The 21,875-nt window shown below is 35.6% G+C and overlaps 5 protein-coding genes across 6 annotated transcripts; 2 read left to right on the forward strand and 3 right to left on the reverse strand.

The window, feature by feature from the left end:
* Window positions 1-453: 453 nt before the first annotated feature.
* LOC116123844 (ribonuclease P protein subunit p25-like protein) lies at window positions 454-6,586 on the reverse strand. 2 transcript variants are annotated; one of them, XM_031409578.1, is made up of 9 exons: window positions 6,551-6,586; window positions 3,461-3,584; window positions 2,828-2,908; window positions 2,629-2,717; window positions 2,428-2,502; window positions 2,230-2,291; window positions 2,087-2,146; window positions 1,332-1,517; window positions 454-806 (listed from the first exon to the last, which is right to left on the reverse strand). In XM_031409578.1, the coding sequence occupies exons 2-9, from the start codon at window positions 3,581-3,583 to the stop codon at window positions 730-732; spliced, it is 753 nt and encodes a 250-aa protein (XP_031265438.1). In that variant the 5' UTR covers window position 3,584; window positions 6,551-6,586; the 3' UTR covers window positions 454-729. The 2 variants fall into 2 exon arrangements, with proteins under 2 accessions (XP_031265438.1, XP_031265437.1); XM_031409577.1 differs by lacking the exon at window positions 6,551-6,586 and adding an exon at window positions 3,858-3,997.
* Window positions 4,379-6,687, reverse strand: LOC116123846. Its single transcript, XM_031409580.1, has 5 exons — window positions 6,551-6,687; window positions 5,991-6,307; window positions 5,575-5,677; window positions 5,009-5,170; window positions 4,379-4,799 (listed from the first exon to the last, which is right to left on the reverse strand). Exons 2-5 carry the CDS (start codon window positions 6,272-6,274, stop codon window positions 4,632-4,634), a joined length of 717 nt encoding a protein of 238 aa, XP_031265440.1. The 5' UTR covers window positions 6,275-6,307; window positions 6,551-6,687; the 3' UTR covers window positions 4,379-4,631.
* A 924-nt stretch (window positions 6,688-7,611) lies between these two features.
* Window positions 7,612-9,499, reverse strand: LOC116123845. Its single transcript, XM_031409579.1, has 4 exons — window positions 9,197-9,499; window positions 8,785-8,887; window positions 8,218-8,379; window positions 7,612-8,002 (listed from the first exon to the last, which is right to left on the reverse strand). The coding sequence occupies exons 1-4, from the start codon at window positions 9,478-9,480 to the stop codon at window positions 7,835-7,837; spliced, it is 717 nt and encodes a 238-aa protein (XP_031265439.1). The 5' UTR covers window positions 9,481-9,499; the 3' UTR covers window positions 7,612-7,834.
* A 3,109-nt stretch (window positions 9,500-12,608) lies between these two features.
* LOC116123900 (pentatricopeptide repeat-containing protein At1g20230) lies at window positions 12,609-15,436 on the forward strand. Its single transcript, XM_031409641.1, has one exon. The coding sequence runs from the start codon at window positions 12,652-12,654 to the stop codon at window positions 14,926-14,928; it is 2,277 nt and encodes a 758-aa protein (XP_031265501.1). The 5' UTR covers window positions 12,609-12,651; the 3' UTR covers window positions 14,929-15,436.
* A 5,710-nt stretch (window positions 15,437-21,146) lies between these two features.
* Window positions 21,147-21,674, forward strand: LOC116123839 (E3 ubiquitin-protein ligase ATL23-like). The gene is given in 2 exon segments (XM_031409572.1): window positions 21,147-21,209; window positions 21,212-21,674. Coding segments are annotated over 2 exon segments (492 nt in total). The 3' UTR covers window positions 21,641-21,674.
* Window positions 21,675-21,875: the final 201 nt, after the last annotated feature.

Here is a 21,875-nt window from a genome sequence, read left to right on the forward strand (position 1 = left end):
TAAGCGATTACAGCCACGTGAGCCAAGTGACCCCGAGCCGGCCATTTACTCAAGTCTCAAAATCAAATTAAACAATAATAATGGGTATTGTATGAATTACAAATAGCAATTATCATTTCTCCTGGAACCGATTTTAAACTTCTTTAACGATTTTTACGACAATTGTTTTTCTTTTTCCTTTCAATAACCTACTTGAATTCGTGTCTAATTTGTGTGCCCTTTTTTATTTCTTTGTTGTATTTTAACATTTTTACTGATTTAATCCTGAACAAAGTCTTCATCAAATTTTGATTCTCAAAATGACCTCCCCAATCACTCATCGATTGAGCAGAGTAACTAGTCCCATGTTCTCCCTGTTCTCAATTTCCAGGGCAATAATATGACCCCTCCAAGCTCCAGGGATAAAAAAAGATAAAAATACAATCTAACATTTATATAAATAACAGGTCAAAATACTCCAAACAGAAAAATCAAAGAATAACTGCCCAGTCAGAAAGTTGAGAGTTGTACAAATACAAACATCATCTCCGCTACATCATCTACAACAAAAAGAGGCTGCCTTGTGAAAGGGTTTTAAACTACAAATACACTACTATATGAATATCCTAAAATTAACATTTAACACTGCCAGTTGGTGACATAGGATAAAAATGTAAGAGACAATTAGACATAAGATAGGTAAGGCAACACTCCCACTTTCCATCACATTCAAGGGAGAATCACCAAGTCTCATGCTGCTGCCTGGATCGGTCCATTTGATCTGTAGCCACGACCTCTTCCACGGTATCCCCTCCCGCGACCGCGACCTACATAAAAGCAAAAACACCCATTTCAACAAATTACAAATACCAGCACAAATGCACAATTAAGAGAAAAAAAAAAAAAAAAATGTAGCTGGTTCTCTTTAATGTTCTGTCATCCGAAGCACATTCTCCAAAACATAAAAGTTATGTGCCAGCAAGGAAAGAAAATGCCATGATGAAGAACAGGGATTAAGAATTAAGACAAAATTAGAATTTACTGTTCAAACAAAAGACCATTAAAGAAATTATAATCATCTCTGGCAGGTTAAACGTCCTGTTGTACAAGAATTCATATAAAACTTGTTTTTCTAGGCCTCAAGTTCTATTAATAATTTTGTAATGCTAAATAAATTGCATTTATACATCTTCAACATGAATATATTAATAAATAGTGGGAAATTAGGTAACTAATCAACTTAAGGTCCAAGGGTGTCCCACTGCAGAACCAATTGATTAAGAATAGCCCAGTCAAACCCACTTCAATGTTGAGAAAGTCCTAAAACTACAAAAAAGTGAGAAAGGACATACCACTGCCTTGAGCAGGTGCTTCATTATAGTATCCATCTTGCTTTCCATCAACATAAGGTCCATTGTATCCTCCCCTCCCACGGCCGCGGAAACTACGTCCTCTCCCTCTATTCCTACCTCTAGCATACCCCCGATTGTTGCGGTCCCAACCTCCATCTTCATACTCAACAGGCACGAAACCATTCCCTGCAAAATAAGAGTATTGCCATTTAAGGTTTGGGGTGAAGGTCTCACTTATGCCATTGACAAAGTAAAAAATATCGTGCTAAGCACAATAAGAGTATTGCAGATTCACTTACACAAAAGTTTTAATATACAGAATCCCTATAACAATAATCTCATACCTAATATTTACCAGTCTGAATGATATTGCTTCCAATTATAATAACTAATGAAGCCAATCAGAGAAAGGAAAGAAACCCAATATTCAAGCTCTACCTCCACATTTTTAATGGGTAAACCCATAACAGCCACATTCTAGCTATTATGCCAGAAGTCTTTGGTATAGAAGCTCTCATCCTCATAGCCATCTAAATTTGTTTTCTTACTGTATTTTCAGAACAGCAGAAAACCACAAAATACAAGCAGGCTACCCATGTAAGAGAGAGGAGGGAAGACAATCAGGTCCTACTCTTAATCAGAATAATGCTAGTGCATGAGTCTCCCCCTTTCTGTGTTTGTGTATGCACTAACCAATGTGTGAGAGGATTCAAAGGTAAAAGTATAAACCAAATCAAACTTCAAAGAATATCTACCTCTTCCTCTTGACCTTCCTCTGCCTGATCGACCTCTACGCCGGCCACTAGGCGAACCCTCTGCAACGGAAAGAAAATTTTAAAATATGAAAACATGGCCACTTGAAAGCAATACTACATTTGTACAGTACTCGTGGCAATACCTCCATCATAATCAAATTCTGTGGATGCCCTGACCTGTTCAGCAGGCAGTGGAAGCTGATACCTGAAGACGATAGCAATTTCATGAGTGAGTGATTACAATTCATCATGAGTTACAAAAGTCAGTGACGGCATTCATATATTAAATTGTACTGAATGAGCTAAGCAGATTGTACCAGATAAAAGCATAAACTTCTTACCCAACAGAAGAGGTATTCAGTTCCTTCTTTGACAAGGTTATTGTAATCATTGACACATGCCTTGTGGTTTCCAAACTAAGATAACAAGACAAAGAAAACTAAGATCGTTGAAAAAAATAATATTAAATGAAGACGCGTGAGGAATAAATTCACATTTGGCATGCAACAATTATGGTTAAATAAAGGTAAGGCTGCTCTTACGGAAGGAGGCCTTCTTCCAGAGGCTCCCACATATCAGTTATGTCTGTGGAACCAATAGCTGTATTCTGATGAAGACCAACAATTCTTCTCTGCATTACATTACAAGATACCACTTTTCAGCCTCAAATGATGAATAGTAAATGTAACCAAATGATCTGGCTTACCACTGACAAGCAAAGGGGCAAAAGATAAAATATACCTTAATTAACTCCACTATGGTCACAGTTTTATTGATAGCCCTTCCCATTGCCTTGAATACAACTTCATTTGAACCTTTTTCCTACAAACAAATACACAAGAGATATAAGAAAGCTGTAGAAAACAATAAACGAATGACAATTTTTTTTTTCACCTCAACTACATGGCCATATTACTTACTACAAGTGACATAAAGTCATTGCACCTCATTAAATTGGATATGATGAAATTCCCTAATAGACACGAATTTACTTCATTCCTCCTTTACCACATAGTAAAGCAAGGAATGAACACAATGCATAATAGCACAGCCGCTATTCCATAATAAAGATAGATCCCAAAAATTTCCCTTTAACATTTACCTCTCCTGAAGCTTCTGGTATGCTGTTCTCCACTCATACAAATACCTAACCATAGAGTATCTAACGAACTTCACCATAATCATCAACTGAAAATAAATGCAGTTGAAACCCTAATTCAACCAGCTCTTAAATATTGTATTCTACAAGTTAAATTTCCTAAACTCTAGAGACTTCATGCCTCCATCTAGTCCAGGTTTATACACTTTTAATTGTGAGATATACAAAAAATCAGCCCAAAAAAAAAAAATATGCAAAAGAGAAAAGAAAAATACTTGAAGTAGAGTCATAGCATAAGTGATATAGCTGCGCATCCTCCCTTGGCTAGTAATTCGAATCTCATTTTCGTCAATTGGAGTCTCTGCTTTTGGCTTCTCTACTCTCTGGTACCGATCCATCCTTTTTCCAACCCAGAAAAGAAAAATCAAAATACCAAAGAAAAAAAAAAAAAAAAACCAAAAACCAAAAGAATACCCTCCAAAATCACATGAGCAAAACACGTATAAATTTAATAACAAGGCAACATAAGAAAAGTGCGAACCGAGAGAAGAAAATAAGTAAAAAAAATTTCAAGAATTTTAAAAACAAGACAACAGTACGCAAATCGAGAAGTTGAAGTAGAAAATCGGAGGCAAAAAGAGAAACTAGGGTTAGGATAGATCTGTAACTCACCTCTTTCGCTCAAGATAAACAGCCCTCTTGTACGGCTTTGTTTCTTCTATTATGCCCCAAGCCGGTTACTGCAATTTCTCTGCTTTATATAGCCACGCTCGGATACTAAAACTACCCTAACCGACTCCTTTATCCGGTCCAACCGGTTTCCCAGCCGGTTCGACTCGATTTAAAGTCTTTAAAAAAAAAATTTTATTTTTTATTTTTAAACAGTTTATGTTTTATGTCCGTCCAATAATCAAAATCACAACTCTCTCTAACACAAAGAACGGAGTCTTCAATCGTCGAGTTTCTATTCGATTTTCAATAAAGATAAGATTGAATTTGTTTTATATAAAAGAATATTTGCTTCCATCCTATCACTTAGAATCCACAAATAATATTGCACCCATATTGCGGTCAACCCTTTTTCCTTTTCTTCTTAAAGTAAATTTATAAAGGAAAATGTCCTGACATCTGTAAATTAGAAAAATTGGGGGTGGGGGATAGAATTTCAACAATGGTTTTCAAATATAACACCCTTGAAGAGGAGATTTGGCGCACTCCAATTGCATATTTAAAGCTTAATCACATGCTAGATTGCTAGTACAGTAGCTTTTCCAAATTTAACACCTACATATTAACAACATAGTTTCATAACCATTATTGAGAGGCTATTATCACACAAAAAGAAAAAACATCCAGCCACTCTCAAGCTGGTTTTGTTTTCTCTGTTGTCATCTAACACCAAGTAAACACCAGCTATCTTAGCATCTTGGACAGCTGAATGAATACTCATGAGAAGAAATGCCCTAAATCCTCAATCTTGGAAGCCTTTGTGCCAACCAATGGATCAATGACCTTTCTCCATCCAATATAATCTAGTGGGGAGCCAGCATCAGGCAGCACAAATCCATTAACGTAGAAAGTAGGCGTCCCAGACACCCCTCTTGAGGTGCTATACTGCAAGATGAAAGACCCAGAATGAATGGTACATATATAAGAGAGCAAAACAATTAATACCATATATGAAAGTGCTGTAGTCTATAGTCTTTAGATTTCTAGCTAAAAATTAAATCTATCTTTCAATTCCTCAACTAATAAAATATAGGTTAAGTTTTCTGGAAAATGATAGATTACGTAGCTACACAGAAAAGAACACGATTTTCTACCTTGAAGGAAACCCTTGTCAAAAGATCAGTTTTTCTGTTCGTAAAGCCGGATTTAAGTGCAGATAAATAAGAGTTTCCAACTCCCTCAGCTGCAAACTTGACAATTTCCTTCACAACAGACGCCCTTGACATGTTGAATGTCGGAGCATTGTAAAATCTCTCCTGTTAAGCAATTTCCACAAGTCAAAGTTAGCCACCATAGCTGCACAAGTATCACTTCGAATAGCAAAAAGATGTATCAATATATTCAGAAACAGTGTCCCCTAGAAACAAATCCTTCAAATCAATAACAACCCAAATAGCTTCAAAATAATGAATCATTAATGGCACTATGAAAAATGACTATAAAAATCTGTATCAACTGTGAAAATGAGAAATTAGGCGTAAACTTGAGCAGATATCAAAGTGCATGGTATTTAAAATATAAATTAACAAAAACATCATAGGTGTACACATCAATTTCTATAAATTCTTTTTAGATTAAATCGTTCAGTTCTTATTACAGAAATATAACTAACTAGTTTGCAACTTGAAAATAATGTGACATTAATGATGTGAATCTTAACCTGATGTTTGAAGAACCACTCCAACAAGTGGAAAGTGGAGGAAGAATTCAGCACGTTTACAATGTGCAAAGCACGAGAAGTAGCAAAAGCATTGTCGTGGTAACTGCAATTCTTAATTGGAAAAAGTATTAGCTCATTCAAAAACCAGACTGAACTCCTACACTTTCAGAGTTTCTCCATCCACACAAATCAATATTTTAATATACAGAATACAAAACAAGGAAATACTTCTTTTAAAAAAAAATGACAACATTTCATTATTAGAGCTCATCACCAACTCATTATTGAAATCAAGCAAATTTTATAACTTTTTAGATAGATGATCGAACCGCAAAAATTCAACAAGGCATCATAAAATCGAAAGATTTTATAACAAATAAAAAAAAATAATAAGAAATAAGAAAAGAGATACTGACGGCAAAGGCAAGAGATGAACGACTAGGGAAACGCGAGGGCCATAGTGTTCAAGGGCTTGTTTGAGAGATGGCCACGCATCTCTGCTATCAGGACAGACGGGGTCGAAGAACGCTTCGACCATGATGGTGTCCGAGTGAACTGGCCGACTCCTGTACACAAAACCATCGTACTTTGCTGGCGGCAGTGACTGGGCTTGAACGCTCCATTCAGATGAATTATTCAGAACAAAAAACAATACCAAAACCGATTGTAATATTAGAGTTGCGCGATTTCCTTTCTGCATATTTTTGCTCTCCTTTCTCTCGACTTCTCTTCGCTGGAATGGGCAAGGAAGAAGGTTTTATTTATTTATTTATTGTTCAAAATAAATTAACCACATCCTCATTATTTTTTGCTTTTATTTATTTAATTAACTCAATTGTGCGGTACCGTTTTGCAGTTTCCTGCCATTTGAGGCAAATATAACAAGATAACACATAACAGAAAGCAAATCGAGAAGTTGAAGCAGATAATCGAAGGCAAAAAGAGAAACTAGGGCTAGGTTAGATCTGTAACTCACCTCTTTCGCTCAAGATAAAGAGCCCTCTTGTACGGTTTTGTTTCTTCTTTTATGCCCCAGGCCAGTTACTCGGATTTCTCTGCTTTACATAGTCACGCTCAGCTTCAAAAACTACGCTAACCGATTCCTTTATCCGGTCCAACTAGTTTCCCAGCCGAGTCGACTCGATTTGATGTTGTAAGGCTCTGTTTGATTGTTATTATTTTAAATATCATTTTCTTTAAAGTTGAGTTGGGTAGGGAGAATTTAAAAATGAATTAAAACACCCCTAGGTTTTTAATTTAGCTAAATATCCGTATAATAAAATAAAAAAAATTAACAAAAACATTCTCACTCACCCATTAAATGTTGGCAACGGGTCACCATCATCAAAAGGTGATCGAAAGTCACTATAATGGCATACAACCGACTGAATGTGACCAATCGTCCATTAATATGACATTTTCTAGTTAAATCCACTATGACTGAGAAAGAAGATTTTATTTATTTATTTATGACAATGATGATCGGAATTTAATGAGTGAACGGAGTGTTTTTATTAATTTCTAATGTTTTAGTATAAGAGATATTTAACTAAATTAACAAATAAGAGGTTTAAAAATAGTTAAATATAATATAATAAGATTTTGAGAATAATGAAATAAATATGCATTTTAGATAAAATATGAATAACAAAACAAACACAGCTTAAAGTGTTTTTTATTTTTTTTATTTTTAAACAATTTATGTTTTATGTCTGTCCAAGAATCAAAATCACAACTCTCTCTAACACAAAGAACGGAGTCTTCAATCGTGGAGTTTCTATTCGATTTTCAATAAAGATAAGATTGAATTTGTTTTATATGAAAGAATATTTGCTTCCATCGTATCACTTGAATCCACAAATATTATTACACCCATATTGCGGTCAACCCTTTTTCCTTTTCTTCTTAAAGTAATTTCATAAAGGAAAATGTCCTGATATCTGTTAATTAGAAAAAGTGGAGGTGGGGGATAGAATCTCAACAATGGTTTTCAAATATAACACGCTTGAAGAGTAGATTAGGCGCACTCCAATTGCATATTTTAAAGCTTAATCACATGCTAGTACAGTAGCTTTTCCAAATTTAACACCTTCATATTAACAACAGAGTTTCATGACCATTATTGAGAGGCTATTATCACACAAATAGAGAAAACATCCAGCCGAATAGACTCTCATCATGCTGGTTTTTTTTTCTCTGTGGTCATCTAACACCAAGTAAACACAAGCTATCTTAGAATCTTGGACAGCTGAATGAATAATCATCCGAAGAAAGGCACTAAATCATCCATCTTGGAAGCCTTTGTGCTAACCAATGGATCAATGACCTTTCTCCATCCAATATAATCTAGTGGGGAGCCAGCATCCGGCAGCACAAATCCATTAACGTAGAAAGTAGGCGTCCCAGACACCCCTCTTGAGGTGCTATACTGCAAGATGAAAGACCCAGAATGAATGGTACATATATAAGAGTGCAAAACAATTAATAGTTTAATACCATATATGAAAAGTGCTGATGTCTATATTCTTTAGATTTCTAGCTTAAAAAATTAAATCTATCTTTCCATTCCTCGATTAATAAAATTTAAGTTTTCTGGAAAATGATAGATTACATAGCTGCACAGAAAAGAACATGATTTTCTACCATGAAGGAAACCCTTGTCAAAAGATCAGTTTTTCTGTTCGTAAAGCCAGACTCAAGTGCGGATATATAAGAGTTTCCAACTCCCTCAGCTGCAAACTTGACAATTTCCTTCACAACAGACGCCCTTGACATGTTGAATGTCGGAGCATTGTAAAATCTCTCCTGTTAAGCAATTTCCACAAGTCAAAGTTAGCCACCATAGCTGCACAAGTATCACTTCGAATAGCAAAAGGATGTATCAATATATTCAGAAACAGTGTCCCTATAGAAACAAATCCTTCAAATCAATAACAACCCAAATAGGTTCAAAATAATGAATCAATAATGGCACTATGAAAAATGACTATAAAAATCTGTATCAACTGTGAAAATAAGAAATTAGACGTAAACTTGACCAGATATCAAAGTGCATGGTATTTAAAATATAAATTAACAAAAACATCATAGGTGTACACATCAATTTCTATAAATTCTTTTTAGATTGAATCGTTCAGTACTTATTAGAGAAATATAATTAACTAGTTTGCAACTTGAAAATAATGTGACATTAATGATGTGAATCTTAACCTGATGTTTGAAGAACCCCTCCAACAAGTGGAAAGTGGAGGAAGAATTCAGCATGTTTACAATGTGCAGAGCACGAGAAGTAGCAAAAGCATTGTTGTGGTAACTGCAATTCTTAATTGGAAAAAGTATTAGCTCATTCAAAAACCAGACTGAACTCCTACACTTTCAGAGTTTCTCCATCCACACAAATCAATATTTTGATATACAGAATACAAAACAAGGAAATACTTCTTTTAAAAAAAAAAATGACAACATTTCATTATTAGAGCTCATCACCAACTCATTATTGAAATCAAGCAAATTATATAACTTTTTAGATAGATGATCGAACCGCAAAAATTCAACAAGGCATCATAAAATTGAAAGATTTTATAACAAATAAAAAATAAGAAATAAGAAAAGAGATACTGACGGCAAAGGCAAGAGATGAACGACTAGGGAAACGCGAGGGCTATAGTGTTCAAGGGCTTGTTTGAGAGATGGCCACGCATCTCTGCTATCAGGACAGACGGGGTCGAAGAACGCTTCGACCATGATGGTGTCCGAGTGAACTGGCCGACTCTTATACACAAAACCATCGTACTTTGCTGGCGGCAGTGACTGAGCTTGAACGCTCCGTTCAGATGAATTATTCAGAACAAAAAACAATACCAAAACCGATTGTAATATTAGAGTTGCGCCATTTCCTTTCTGCATATTTTTGCTCTCCTTTCTCTTGACTAATCTTCGCTGGAATGGGCAAGGAAGAAGGTTTTATTTATTTATTTATGGTTCAAAATAAATTAACCACATCCTCATTATTTTTTGCTTTTATTTATTTAATAACTTAATTGTACGGTACCGTTTTGCAGTTTCCCGCCTTTTGAGGCAAATTTAACAAGATAACAGTACGCAAATCGAGAAGCTGAAGCAGATAATCGAAGGCAAAAAGAGAAACTAGGGCAAGGTTAGATCTGTAACTTACCTCTTTCGCTCTAGATAAAGAGCCCTCTTCTACGGCTTTGTTTCTTCTTTTATGCCCCAGGCTAGTTACTCGGATTTCCCTGCTTTATATAGCCCCTCTCAGCTTCAAAACTACGCCAACCGTTTCTTATCCGGTCCAACAGGTTTCCCAGCCGGGTCGACTCGATTTGATGTTGAAAGTAAGATAGGAATAACAAAACAAACACAAAAGCATTTTTATTTTTAAACAGTTTATGTTTTCTGTTTATCCAATAATCAAAATCACTACTCTAACACAAAGAAAAGTTTATGCGCATCTTAACTGATGTTAAGGCCTATTAAACATTTTACTTTTTGTTATAATTGAGGTGATCGAATCAGTTTACGTGTCCCTTAATTAATACTAGAGTTAATTAAACACCTTACTTTTTTAATAATCAGGGTGTTCGAACCAATTTGCTCACACCTCAACTAATCTTAGAGTCTATTGAATATCTTACAAACCCAATAGAATAGGTAAGTCACAAATATGATAAGTGGTTTCTTTTGTGGGCTAGTTTGTATCTCTCTCAACTAGTTTCGGAGTCCATTAAACACCCTATTTTTATTATAACTAGAGTTTTGACTAGTTTATACGCGCTTTAATTAATCTCGACTCGAACATAAGACCTTTGCGTAACGCACTCAGATGGGCAAGCCTAGAGGTTTTGAACAGGAGATTAAGCGCTCTCCAATTGTAAGCTTAATTTTTTAAGTAAAAAGCTCTCCTAAGAGTAGTTAGGTAACTTTATTAGAGAAATACAATTATCTAGTTTGCAACTTGAAAATAACATGAAATTGAAATATTTTATAACAAAGCAAAAAAAATTAAGAAATAAGAAAAGAGATCCTGACGTAAAGCAAAGAGATGGATGATGACGGAAACGCGCGGGCGCTAGTGTTCAAGGCTTCAGAGATGGCCAAGCGTCTCTGTTATCGGGAAAGACCGGGTTGAATAACACTTGGACCATGATGGTGTCTGAGTCAACTAGCCGACTCTTGTACACAAAACCATTGTACTTTGCCGGCGGCAGTACTGGGCTTGAACGCTCCATTTATTTTATGCATATTTTTCGCTCCCTTTTCTCTTACTTCTCTTCGCTGGGATAGTCAGCCAGAAAGAAGGTGTTATTTATTGTTTATTTATAGTTAGAAATAAATAAATCACATCCTCATTAAATTCTCTTTTATTTATTTAGTCAACTTTGGGGGTGCTAACTGCTAAGCTTATAAAAATTTCAGGCAGTTATTATAAGCTAAATCGAGGTTACAGGCATTTGAAATTTAACAGTTATGTATTTAATTAAAATAACTAATAAGTAATTAATGTGTTTAATAAAATGTGACTTATAAATATATTTTATTATTAAAATAATTAAAAAAGATATTATAATAAAATAATATGTTTGAAATATAAAAATAAAAGTATAATATAGAATTTTAAAATTAAATAGAAATAATGTAGTAATATATTTAGTTAAACTAGCTTATAAATAAAAAAAAAAATACTTTCCCTCAACCTTATTTTTTTTTACTTATAAACCTATAAAAGTTTCATACAACCTCTCAACTTAATTTTAGAATTCATAAACTAATTTGAAGGACTTTATAACGGTACCGTTTTGTATTTTCTTGCCTTTTGAGGCAAACTTGACTTACCACTGCGTGAACAAATCAGAGCCCTCTCATATATGTTATATGCGTTTGAAAAATTAGGCTTAACGTATAATGAACTCGACGAAACAAGCTGTTCCTCTCTTCGAAAACATTCAACGCTCAATCTTTCAAACCCTCAACTCACTCAAATCATCTCTGTCACAGACACAGCAAGCGCATGCTCAAATCCTCAAAACCGGTGGCTCTAATGACACTTATCTCGCCACAAGGCTTCTGTCTCAATATGCAAATCACCAAGACTTCGATGACGCAAACCAAATCCTTTCTTCTACTCTTGAGCCGACAATCTTTTCTTACNTATTTAGTCAACTTAGGGTGTTTATCTTGAACTTATAAAAATTAGATTATAAACAGTTATTATAAGTTAAATTGAGTTTATAAGGATTCAAATTTTAGGGGGTGTTTGTTTGAGCTTATGAAAATTAATTTATAAGTATTTAAAACTTTAAGTAATTATATGTTTAGTTAAAATACTTATAAGTGACTAATAAGTAGTTGACGTATTTGATAAAATGTGGGTACATTTTATTATAAAATGACTGAAAATAGTATTACATTAAACAAGGGTATACTATGAAATTTTAAAATTCAACAAGGATAATATGGTAATATACTTGGTCAAACTAGTTTATAAATAGAGTGTTTATAAGAAAAAAAAAAAAGTACCTCTCTCAACTTATTTTTTGTGGTTTATAAGCTCAAAAAAGTTATAAACAAACATGTCAACTTAATTTCAGAGCTTATAAACTAGTTTGACCAGCTTATAAGCTTAGACAAATAACCCTTTAAGCAATTACATGTTTGGTTAAAGTGACTAATAAGTAATTGACGTATTTGGTAAAATATGGTTTATAAATATATTTTATTATTAAAATGACTAAAAAATGTATTATAGTAAAATGTCATGTTTAAAATATAAAACTAAGAGTATAATATAGAATTTTAAAATTAAATAAGGATAATATAGTAATATATTTGATCAACTAACTTATAATGCATATATTTTTCATCATTCTAGTTTTTTTTTTCTTACAAGCCTAACTTACTTATAAATTAATTGTACGGTTTATAAGAGGGCAAATTTCCCCTTAATTGTACGGTACCCTTTTGTATTTTCTTGCCTTTTGAGGCAAACTTAACATTGCGTGAACAAATCAGAGCCCTCTCATATATGTTCATATGCGTTTGAAAAATTAGGCTTAACGTATAATGAACTTGACGAAACAGGCTCTTCCTCTCTTCGAAAACATTCAACGCTCAATCTTTCAAACCCTCAACTCACTCAAATCATCTCTGTCACAGACACAGCAAGCGCATGCTCACATCCTCAAAACCGGTGGCTCTAATGACACTTATCTCGCCACAAGGCTTCTGTCTCAATATGCAAATCACCAAGACTTCGATGACGCAAACCAAATCCTTTCTTCTACTCTTGAGCCGACAATCTTTTCTTACTCTACTCTTATCTACGCCTACTCGAAACAAAATCTTTTTACTCAATCACTCCGTGTATTCGCTCAAATGCTCTCTCACGGTCTGCCACCTGATGCTCACGTGTTGCCTAATATCTTTAAGGCTTGCAGTGGATTGTCGTTAGTGGAAACTGGAAAACAAGTTCATGCAATGGTGTTTGTATGCGGGTTTAATTTAGATTCGTTTGTTCAGTCTTCTTTGATTCATATGTACATCAAATGTCAGAACATTGGAGACGCTCACAAAGTGTTTGATAGATTAGCCCAACCGGATGTGGTTACTTTTAGTGCTCTGCTTGCGGCTTACGCGCGACAAGGGTGCGTGGATGTAGCGAAAAAACTCTTTAATGAGATGGCTCGATTAAGAGTGGAACCCAATGTGGTATCTTGGAATGGTATGATTTCGGGGTTTAATCATAGTGGACATTATGAAGAGTCGGTTCTTTTGTTTCAAAGAATGCATTTTGAAGGATTTACGCCTGATGAACATAGTGTTTCTAGTGTTCTTCCAGCTGTGGGCGACTGGGAGAATCCCAAACTTGGGATTCAGATTCATGGTTTTGTAATCAAGCAGGGTTTATTGGAGGACAAATGCGTCAGTAGTTCACTTATTGATATGTATGGAAAGTGTGCGTGTACGTGGAATATGTCCAAAGTGTTTCATGAAATGGAAAATTTGGATGTAGGTGCTTGCAATGCTTTTGTTACGGGTCTCTGTAGGAATGGTCTTGTTGACAATGCATTGGAGGTCTTTAGGCAATTCCAGAGCCAAGGAGTGGAATTAAATGTTGTGTCTTGGACGTCAATGATTGCTGGTTGCTCACAAAATGGGAAAGGTATTGAGGCATTGGAACTTTTTAGAGAGATGCAAACAGCGGGGATGAAGCCAAACAATGTTACAATACCTTGCTTGCTATCAGCCTGTGGAAGTATTGCAGCATTGATGCTCGGGAAGGCAGCTCATTGCTTTTCTATCAGAAGAGGAATATCTGATGGTATTTACGTGTCTGGGGCCCTAATTGATATGTATGCAAAGTGTGGAAGGATTCAAATGTCACGACTTTGTTTTGATAGGATGCCATCCAAAAACTTGGCTTGTTGGAACGCTATAATGGGTGGATATGCTGTGCATGGAAAGGCTAAAGAAGCTATAGAGATTTTTCATTTGATGCACAGGAGTGGACAAAAGCCTAGTTTTATTAGCTTCGTTTGTGTATTATCTGCCTGTAGCCAGGCTGGCCTAGCTGATGAAGGCTGCAAATTATTTGATAGCATGTGTGAAGAGCATGGTATTGAAGCAAGGATGGAGCATTATGCTTGCATGGTGACCCTTCTAGGTCGTGTTGGAAGGCTAGAAGAGGCATATAACATGATTGAGCGAATGTCTTTCGAGCCAGACGCTTGTATTTGGGGAGCTTTGCTTAGTTCTTGTAGGGTTCACAGTAATGTGAGTTTAGGTGAGGCTGCTGCTAAACATCTCTTTGAACTGGAACCTACAAATTCTGGGAACTACATCCTTCTGTCCAATATATATGCTTCCAAAGGCATGTGGACTAAGGTTGATGCGGTGAGAGATAGGATGAAAGCTATGGGTTTGAGGAAGAGCCCTGGCTGTAGTTGGATTGAGGTCAAAAACAAAGTACATATGCTTCTTGCCGGAGATGAATCACATCCTCAAATGGCCCAAATCATGGAGAAGTTAAATAAATTAAACATGGAGATGAAGAAGTCAGGTTACCTTCCACATACTGACTTTGTGCTGCAAGATGTGGAGGAGCAGGATAAGGAGCAGATCTTGTGTGGGCATAGTGAGAAGTTGGCTGTAGTGCTTGGACTTCTTAATACTCCACCAGGAGCTCCTCTTCAAGTGATTAAGAACCTAAGAATCTGCGTTGATTGTCATGCTGTTATAAAATTTATATCCAGTTTTGAAAGGAGAGAAATATTTGTCAGAGACACTAATAGGTTCCACCATTTTAAAGATGGAGTTTGTTCTTGTGGGGATTATTGGTGAAAAAATGCTAGGGCTGACTCACAAATTTAGTATCACTCATTCACTCTTGAAAAGGAGGAAGTGAATTTGTGCAATTGAGTCCTTTGGATAGAGCTGAATGATTTATCACAGAGCCTGTATACTGCAACTTTGGTAGCAGATGTTTGGATTTTGCCACAAAAGAAAACTGGATGTCCGAAGTTTGCTACATTGACCTACACTTGCCATATCTGGGTTGTTTGCTGACGCTGTACACAATCATAAGAGTATTTTTTGAATGCAAGTGCTTTGAAAGCAGTTTTATATGTTTGATTCAAATCCATTTTAGTGAGAATCTTCTGTTTCTTTGGCATCTGATAAAATACTAAATACTCTTGAGAGATATGTGTACATGCAAGTCAATGAATGTAAAGCATTTCCCAGGGTCTGATGCATGTTGGTTGAGCCTTTATCAAGTTCAAAGTAACTAAAATTCTTTGTTTGCGGTCTGTCTGTATTGGTGGAGTGGAGAACAGAAACTGGACGTACACATCAGGTACTGTATAGTATATAAATTATTCAGCCTGTTTTCCCAATTATGACAAGTAGTATCAGATCAGTTAAATGGAATTTTATGTTCTCACTGTATCACTTTTTTCATCAGCCTATACTTCGCCTAGCATAGACTTTTTTTCAATTAAAAAGGTAACAATGAATTTTCTTAATTAAAAAAAAAAAATGTTCTGCCTTATGAGGAGGGTTTACCGGCTTAGCTCTTCCAAATTATATTATAATAGTATAAACAGTATAATCTTCAAGGCATTAGGCAGAGTTGACAAGTTTGTTTGATACCTAAAAGTACAGGACAATAAGAAAAAGAATCCAGTAGGACACTTGAGTAGAAATTCTTTTGTGCAGTTCAGGCTGAGTTGAACTTGATAGAAAAATAGTGCCATGAACTTGGTTTGCTCTGTTATAATTGTTACTGTCTTATAAATCATACTGCTGTTATTCCATTATAAAAGTTTTGACTCTTGTATTGTTTGTACTTTCAGTATCTGGTTTGCATTTTCTGTTGTAGATCCATGCACATGCACGTATGGAGGGAGGGACGAAGAACACTGAAATGTCTCTGCTACAGCCCAGAACTTCACCTTTCTTTCATGGAAAAATCTTGAAGCTGGTCTCTGAAATAGAGAGGCTTTGCCTCTATGCTTGAGTCTTGCATAGATGATTAGGCTAAATCTCTTGCATTAGCTTCTTATTTCAGTATTCGGTATATTTTATGATTATTATTTTATATTTGTAAGTTCATTCATCTACACACAGGAGAAAATAAACATTTTTCCCGTGCCTAACCCCTCTAGATTTTGCACAGATTTTGAGCTAATATGGGGAATTGGCTCCTAAAATGTATTTATTTTCAATCTAATTAACTACTTATGTTTAGAGTTGGTCACATCATTTGTTAATTGCTAGATTTTGCAGGCTGATTATATTTTTTATAAGATTTACAACAGTTATGGGTTATTCACAGGCCTTTGTTGATTATGTTGATTTAATTGCTTATTTGAAATGTGTTGGCGAAACCTTATCACTCAAATGTCAGTATATAAATTACTGGACGCATTCATCAATTAGCTCATTCGAAGAGAAACCAGACTGAAATCCTACGCTTTTTGAGTTTCTCCTCCCACTAAGATCAATATTGAAATCATGCAAAATTTGTAAACTTCTTATCTAGATGATCAAACTGCAAAAATTAAACGAGGCATCTTGAAATTGAAAGATTTTATAACAAGAAAAAAAAAATAAGAAATGAGAAAAGAGATACCGACGACAAAGGCAAGTGATGAACGACGAGGGAAACATACAGGCTGTAGTGTTCAAGGACTTGTTTGAGAGATGGTTACACGTCTTTGCTTTTGGGACAGACCCGAGTGTTGAAGTATGAATCTTTTGGTTTGGTAGAAGTGAAGATGAATTTCTCTGAAAAACAAATCAGAGAACCCATCGCCACGGCGATGGAAATGGTTGCCGCGACGATCGAAGTTTGTTGCAGTGAAAGAAAAGTTCGCTGCAGCATGCGTTGTGCGACCTGCAATTTTTTAGTTCTTATCAATTTCCAGTTATTGTTTAGTTACATTTAAACTTCTCTTAACTGATGTCTGAACAGCGAGTCGTAGACATGATGGTGTCCGAGTCAACTAGCTGACTCTTATACACAAAACCATCATACTTTGTCGGCTAGGTTTGAACGCTCCATTTAGATAAATTATTCAGAACGAAAAACAATGCCAAAGTTGACTGTAATATAAGAGTTGCACAACGTACTTTCTGCATATTTTTTGCCCTCTTTTCTCTTTATTTCTCTTCGCTGAAAATTGCCTGAAATGGTGGGCGAGAAAGAAGGTTTTTATTTATTTATTTAATTAACTCAATTGTACGGTACCGTTTTGTGTTTTCTTGCCTTTTGAAGCTAACTTAACTTACTATTGCGTGAACAAATCAGAGCCCTCTGATATAATGTTAATATGCGCCTGAAAAATTAGGGTTAACGTATCATAAACTTGACGAAACAAGCACTTCCTCACTTTGAAAACATTCAACGCCCAATCTTTTACAACCTCAAGTCACTCAAATTTTCTCTATCACAGACGCAGCAAGCGCTGCTCACATTCTCAAAACCGGCGTCTCTAATGACACGGATCTCGCAACAAAGCTTCCGTCTCAATATGCAAATCACCAAGACTTCGATGATGCAAACCAAATCCTTTCTTCTTCTCTTGAGCCGACAACGTTTTCTTACTCTACTATTATCTACGCCTACTCGAAACAAAATCTTTTTACTCAATCTTTCCGTGTATTCGCTCAAATGCTCTCTCACGGTCTGGCACCTAATACTTACTTGTTGCCTGGCAATGGTGTTTGTATTGGGGTTTAATTTAGATCCGTTTGTTCAGACTTCTTTGGTTCATATGTTCGTTAAATGTCAGAACATTGGGGACGCTCACAAAGTGTTTGATAGATTAGCCCAACCTGGCGTGAAATTTTTTAGTGTTCTGCTTGCGGCTTTCGCGCGACACGGGTGTGTGGATGTAGCGAAAAAACACTTTAACGACATGGGTCTTTCAAGAGTGGAACCCGATGAGTTTACTTGGAATGGTATGATTGTAGCGTTTAATCACAGTGGACATTATGAACAGGCGGTTCTTTTGTTTCAAAGGATGCATTTTGAAGGATTACGCCTGATGAGTACAGTGTTTCTAGTGTTCTTTCCGCTGTGGGCGACTTGGAGAATCCCAAACTTGGGATTCAGATTCATGGTTTTGTGGTTAAGGTGGGTTTATTGGAGAGCAAGTGCTTCAGTAGTTCACTTATTGATATTTACGGAAAGTGTGGGCGTCCATGGAAAATGTCCTTGTTCTCCTATAATCCCTCCTTAATCACAAATCTAGCATCACTCATTCACTCACTCTTGAGAAGGAGGAAGTGAATTTTTGCTAATGAGTCCTTTGGTGATGTAGGAAAAATAATGTTAAATTATGATTTGTTTTTATTTCCCTTTCTTTATGTGATTTTCTTATTTATTTAGGGTTTCATTTTAGGAATTTAAGTAGATTTCTATTTTATTTTGGAGTTTAGTTTATTTAGAAAGTTCGAATTTAGTTAAGCTTTACTTTCTTTTTTTATAATTCGTTGTTCTAATAATATTAGGATTTTCTTATTTCTTGTTCTAGTAGCATTAGGATTAATTTAGTATACTTAGACTTGTTAGATGAATGGTTGTTTCGAGATTATACCAATTGTTTACGGCTGACTCACAAATTCGGCATCACTCATTCACTTTTGAAAAGGAGGAAGTGAATTTGTGGAATTGAGTCCTTTGGGCAGAGCTGAATGATTGTTCAGAGCTTATATACTGCAACTTTTGTAGCAGATGTTTGGATTTTGCAGGAAAGAAGACAGGATGGCCAAAGCTTACTACATCGATCCACACTTACCTTATCTGGGTTGTATGCTGACGCTGTACATGATCATAAGAATATTTTCTAAATGCTAAGTGTTTTGAAAGCAGTTTTATATGTTTGATTCAAATCCATTTTAGTGAGAATCTTCTGTTTTTTTGGCATCTGATAAAATACTAAATTCATTTCCCAGGTTCTGATGCATGTTGGCTGAACCTTTATCAAGTTCAAAGTGACTAAAATTCTTTGCTTGTGGCGCTTCTGTATTGGTGGAGTGGAGAACAGAAACTGGACGCACTCATCAGCATGGTATATAAATTATTTAGCTAAGCTATTAGCCTGTTTTCCCAACTATGACGTGTAGTATCAGTTACATGGAATTTTATGTTCTCACTGTATCACTTTTTTCATCAGCCTATACTTTGCCTAGCATAGAATTTTTTTTTCCTTTAAAAAGATAACAATGAAGTTTTTTAATTAAACACAAAAAATGTTCTGCCTTATGAGGAGGGCTTGGCTCTTCCAAATTATACTATAATAGTATAAACAATATAATCTTCAAGGGTTTAGGTACAGTAGACAAGTATGTTTGATACTTAAAAATACAGGACAAAAAGAAAAAGAATCCAGTAGGACACTTTAGTATTCTCTGTAGTCTATTTAGAAATTCTTGTGTGCAGTTCAGGCTGAGTTGAACTCGATAGACAAATATTTCCTTGAACTTGGTTTGCTCTGTTATACTTGTTACTGTCTTTTAAATCGTACTGCTGTAATTCCATTATAGAAGTTTTGCCTCTTGTATTGTTTGTACTCTCAGTAGCTGGTTTGCAATTTCTGTCGTAGATCCAGACGTGCGAAGCACATACATGTATGGAGGGACAAAGAACACAGATATGTCTCTGCTTCAGCCTAGAACTTCAACTTTCTGTCATGGAAAAATCTTGAAGCTGGTCTCTGAAATAGAGAGGGTTTGCCTCCATGCTTTGGTCTTGGGTAGATGATTAGGCCAAATCTCTTGCATTAGCTTCTTATTTCAGTATGCGGTATATTTTAGGATTATTATTTTATATTTGTAAGTTCATTTATCCATACACGAGAAAATATACATTTTCCAAGTGCCTAACCCTCCCAGATTTTGAGCTAATTTGGGGAAGTGGCACCTATAACGTATTTACCTTTAATCTAATTAACTACTTATGTTTAGAGCTTGGTCACATCATTTGTTAATTGCTAGATTGCAGGCTGATTATATTTTGTAAGAGTTACAACAGTTATGGTTATGCTTATTCTGTTATTCACAGGCGTCTCTTGACTATGTTGATTTAATTGCTTATTTGCAATGTGTCGGAGAAACCTTATCACTCAATGTAAGATTATATTCTTCTCGGTGACTAAAGATCAGAACAAAACTAAAGCTTCTTCAGTGTGAGGCAGTTATATTTTGCTAGACTATTCTCTCTCATAGTTGCATAATCTATAACTTTATATGATGCTGACTGTTGGAAGAGTTTGTGTAGATTGATGTAATTTAGAGGATCGGTGTAGATTCATGTAGACTCCGAAAAGACTAATATAAATCAAATGTTACATAGAAAATCTTCGATAAAGTAGGTATATATGTTCAGCGTTCAGTTACAAAAAGCAGTGGTCATCTTTCACTATAAAGAATTTTAGAATAATGGGATATTATCCTTGTATTTACAGCATGGTTTTAGCATCCCATAAAAAATTAAAATCAACTAAGATTTTGTTTTAGTGATCAATCAAGTAGTGAGGTTCATTAGATTGAAAGGGTCCACCTCCACTTTGGATTGACATAATTATTGTCCTCAAAATGAAGGGTCATAAATAATTGAAATCAATGGATGAAAACTTGAGTTGGAAACTCCTGCATACATCCTCTCCTAAAAATGGTTAAAACCATAAATTAATATTCCAGGTGACGGCCCACAGCTCCATCTGGGAAACCTGTTAAGACTTGAGAGTCTTAATTGGTCAGTAAAAAGAAAATTATGCTATGTCATACTTTATTCTCACTCACGAAACTGCATCACTGCCATCCTCACCGCTAAAAATCTTTTGTATCCTTTTCCCATTCAGCCGTTACCTTCCGCTAAACTCCAAAGTAATCCAAACAACCAATTACAGATACATGTCACATAAAGCCCACTGAAAAAGTTTAACCATATATAACCCCATCTCATCTCTTCTCACCAAAACCAAAACCAAAACCAAAAAATCCAATCATTCTCCTTCAACAGTTTCACAAAATAGTAATCAATTACAACTAGTATGCGCTATGTTGTCCATTACGCACCACAACCAATTCCGTCTCTTTATCCAGCACCCTCCTTAATAGTTCTTCCGCCACCATCACCAACAACGATCACAACGACATGCTGGCTTCAGTTTTGTTGGCTCTTTTTTTACCCTGTTTGGGCATGAGTGGAATTTTCATTGTCTACATCTGCCTCTTGTGGTACGTTAGCAGCCTTAACCAACCTGATCCGCCGTTACCGGTTAAGCCCGTGACGGTACTGGGTTTGTCAGCGTCTGAACTTGAGAAGTTGCCTAAGGTTACCGGGAAAGATTTGGTTATGGGGACAGATTGTGCGGTCTGTCTGGACGAGATCGAGAGTGAACAACCGGTTAGACTTGTTCCCGGTTGCAATCACGGGTTTCATTTGCAGTGTGCTGATGCTTGGCTTTCAAGGCACTCGGCGTGTCCTGTTTGCAGAGCGAAACTTGACTCTGACTTCTTCAATGCTTTAGAAAATCCCTGCTAGACTAAGATATGGTTTCGTATTATACAGAAATGATTAGGGTTTTAGCAATATTTACTCAGTTATTAATGAGTATATGGTGTTTTCTTTTATTTTTATCAATTTTCTGAGTTTTATGTGAATGGATTCTTCTTGTTTATCAATTGAGAGTATGTTTTCATGGTTACTTGATGGAAATTGTCTGGGTTTCATTGTGCTTTTTACCTTTTTTACTGGAGAGAGAGACAAAGTGGCATCA

Source organism: Pistacia vera, unplaced genomic scaffold (genome assembly GCF_008641045.1).
Source record: "Pistacia vera cultivar Batoury unplaced genomic scaffold, PisVer_v2 Contig146, whole genome shotgun sequence".
NCBI classification, from domain to species: domain Eukaryota; kingdom Viridiplantae; phylum Streptophyta; class Magnoliopsida; order Sapindales; family Anacardiaceae; genus Pistacia; species Pistacia vera.

Coding starts and splice junctions, on each gene's coding strand:
- LOC116123844 (XM_031409578.1), bottom strand. CDS start 3,583: ATGGATCGGTACCAGAGAGTAGAGAAGCCAAAAGCAGAGACTCCAATT. Junction 2,147..2,229: donor AGAATTTGATTATGATGGAG/GTATTGCCACGA, acceptor TTTCCGTTGCAG/AGGGTTCGCCTAGTGGCCGG. Junction 807..1,331: donor AGCACCTGCTCAAGGCAGTG/GTATGTCCTTTC, acceptor GCTTTTATGTAG/GTCGCGGTCGCGGGAGGGGA.
- LOC116123846 (XM_031409580.1), bottom strand. CDS start 6,274: ATGCAGAAAGGAAATCGCGCAACTCTAATATTACAATCGGTTTTGGTA. Junction 5,171..5,574: donor AGTGGTTCTTCAAACATCAG/GTTAAGATTCAC, acceptor ATTGCTTAACAG/GAGAGATTTTACAATGCTCC. Junction 4,800..5,008: donor TGACAAGGGTTTCCTTCAAG/GTAGAAAATCGT, acceptor TTCATCTTGCAG/TATAGCACCTCAAGAGGGGT.
- LOC116123845 (XM_031409579.1), bottom strand. CDS start 9,480: ATGCAGAAAGGAAATGGCGCAACTCTAATATTACAATCGGTTTTGGTA. Junction 8,888..9,196: donor GTTCATCTCTTGCCTTTGCC/GTCAGTATCTCT, acceptor TAAGAATTGCAG/TTACCACAACAATGCTTTTG. Junction 8,003..8,217: donor TGACAAGGGTTTCCTTCATG/GTAGAAAATCAT, acceptor TTCATCTTGCAG/TATAGCACCTCAAGAGGGGT.
- LOC116123900 (XM_031409641.1), top strand. CDS start 12,652: ATGAACTTGACGAAACAGGCTCTTCCTCTCTTCGAAAACATTCAACGC.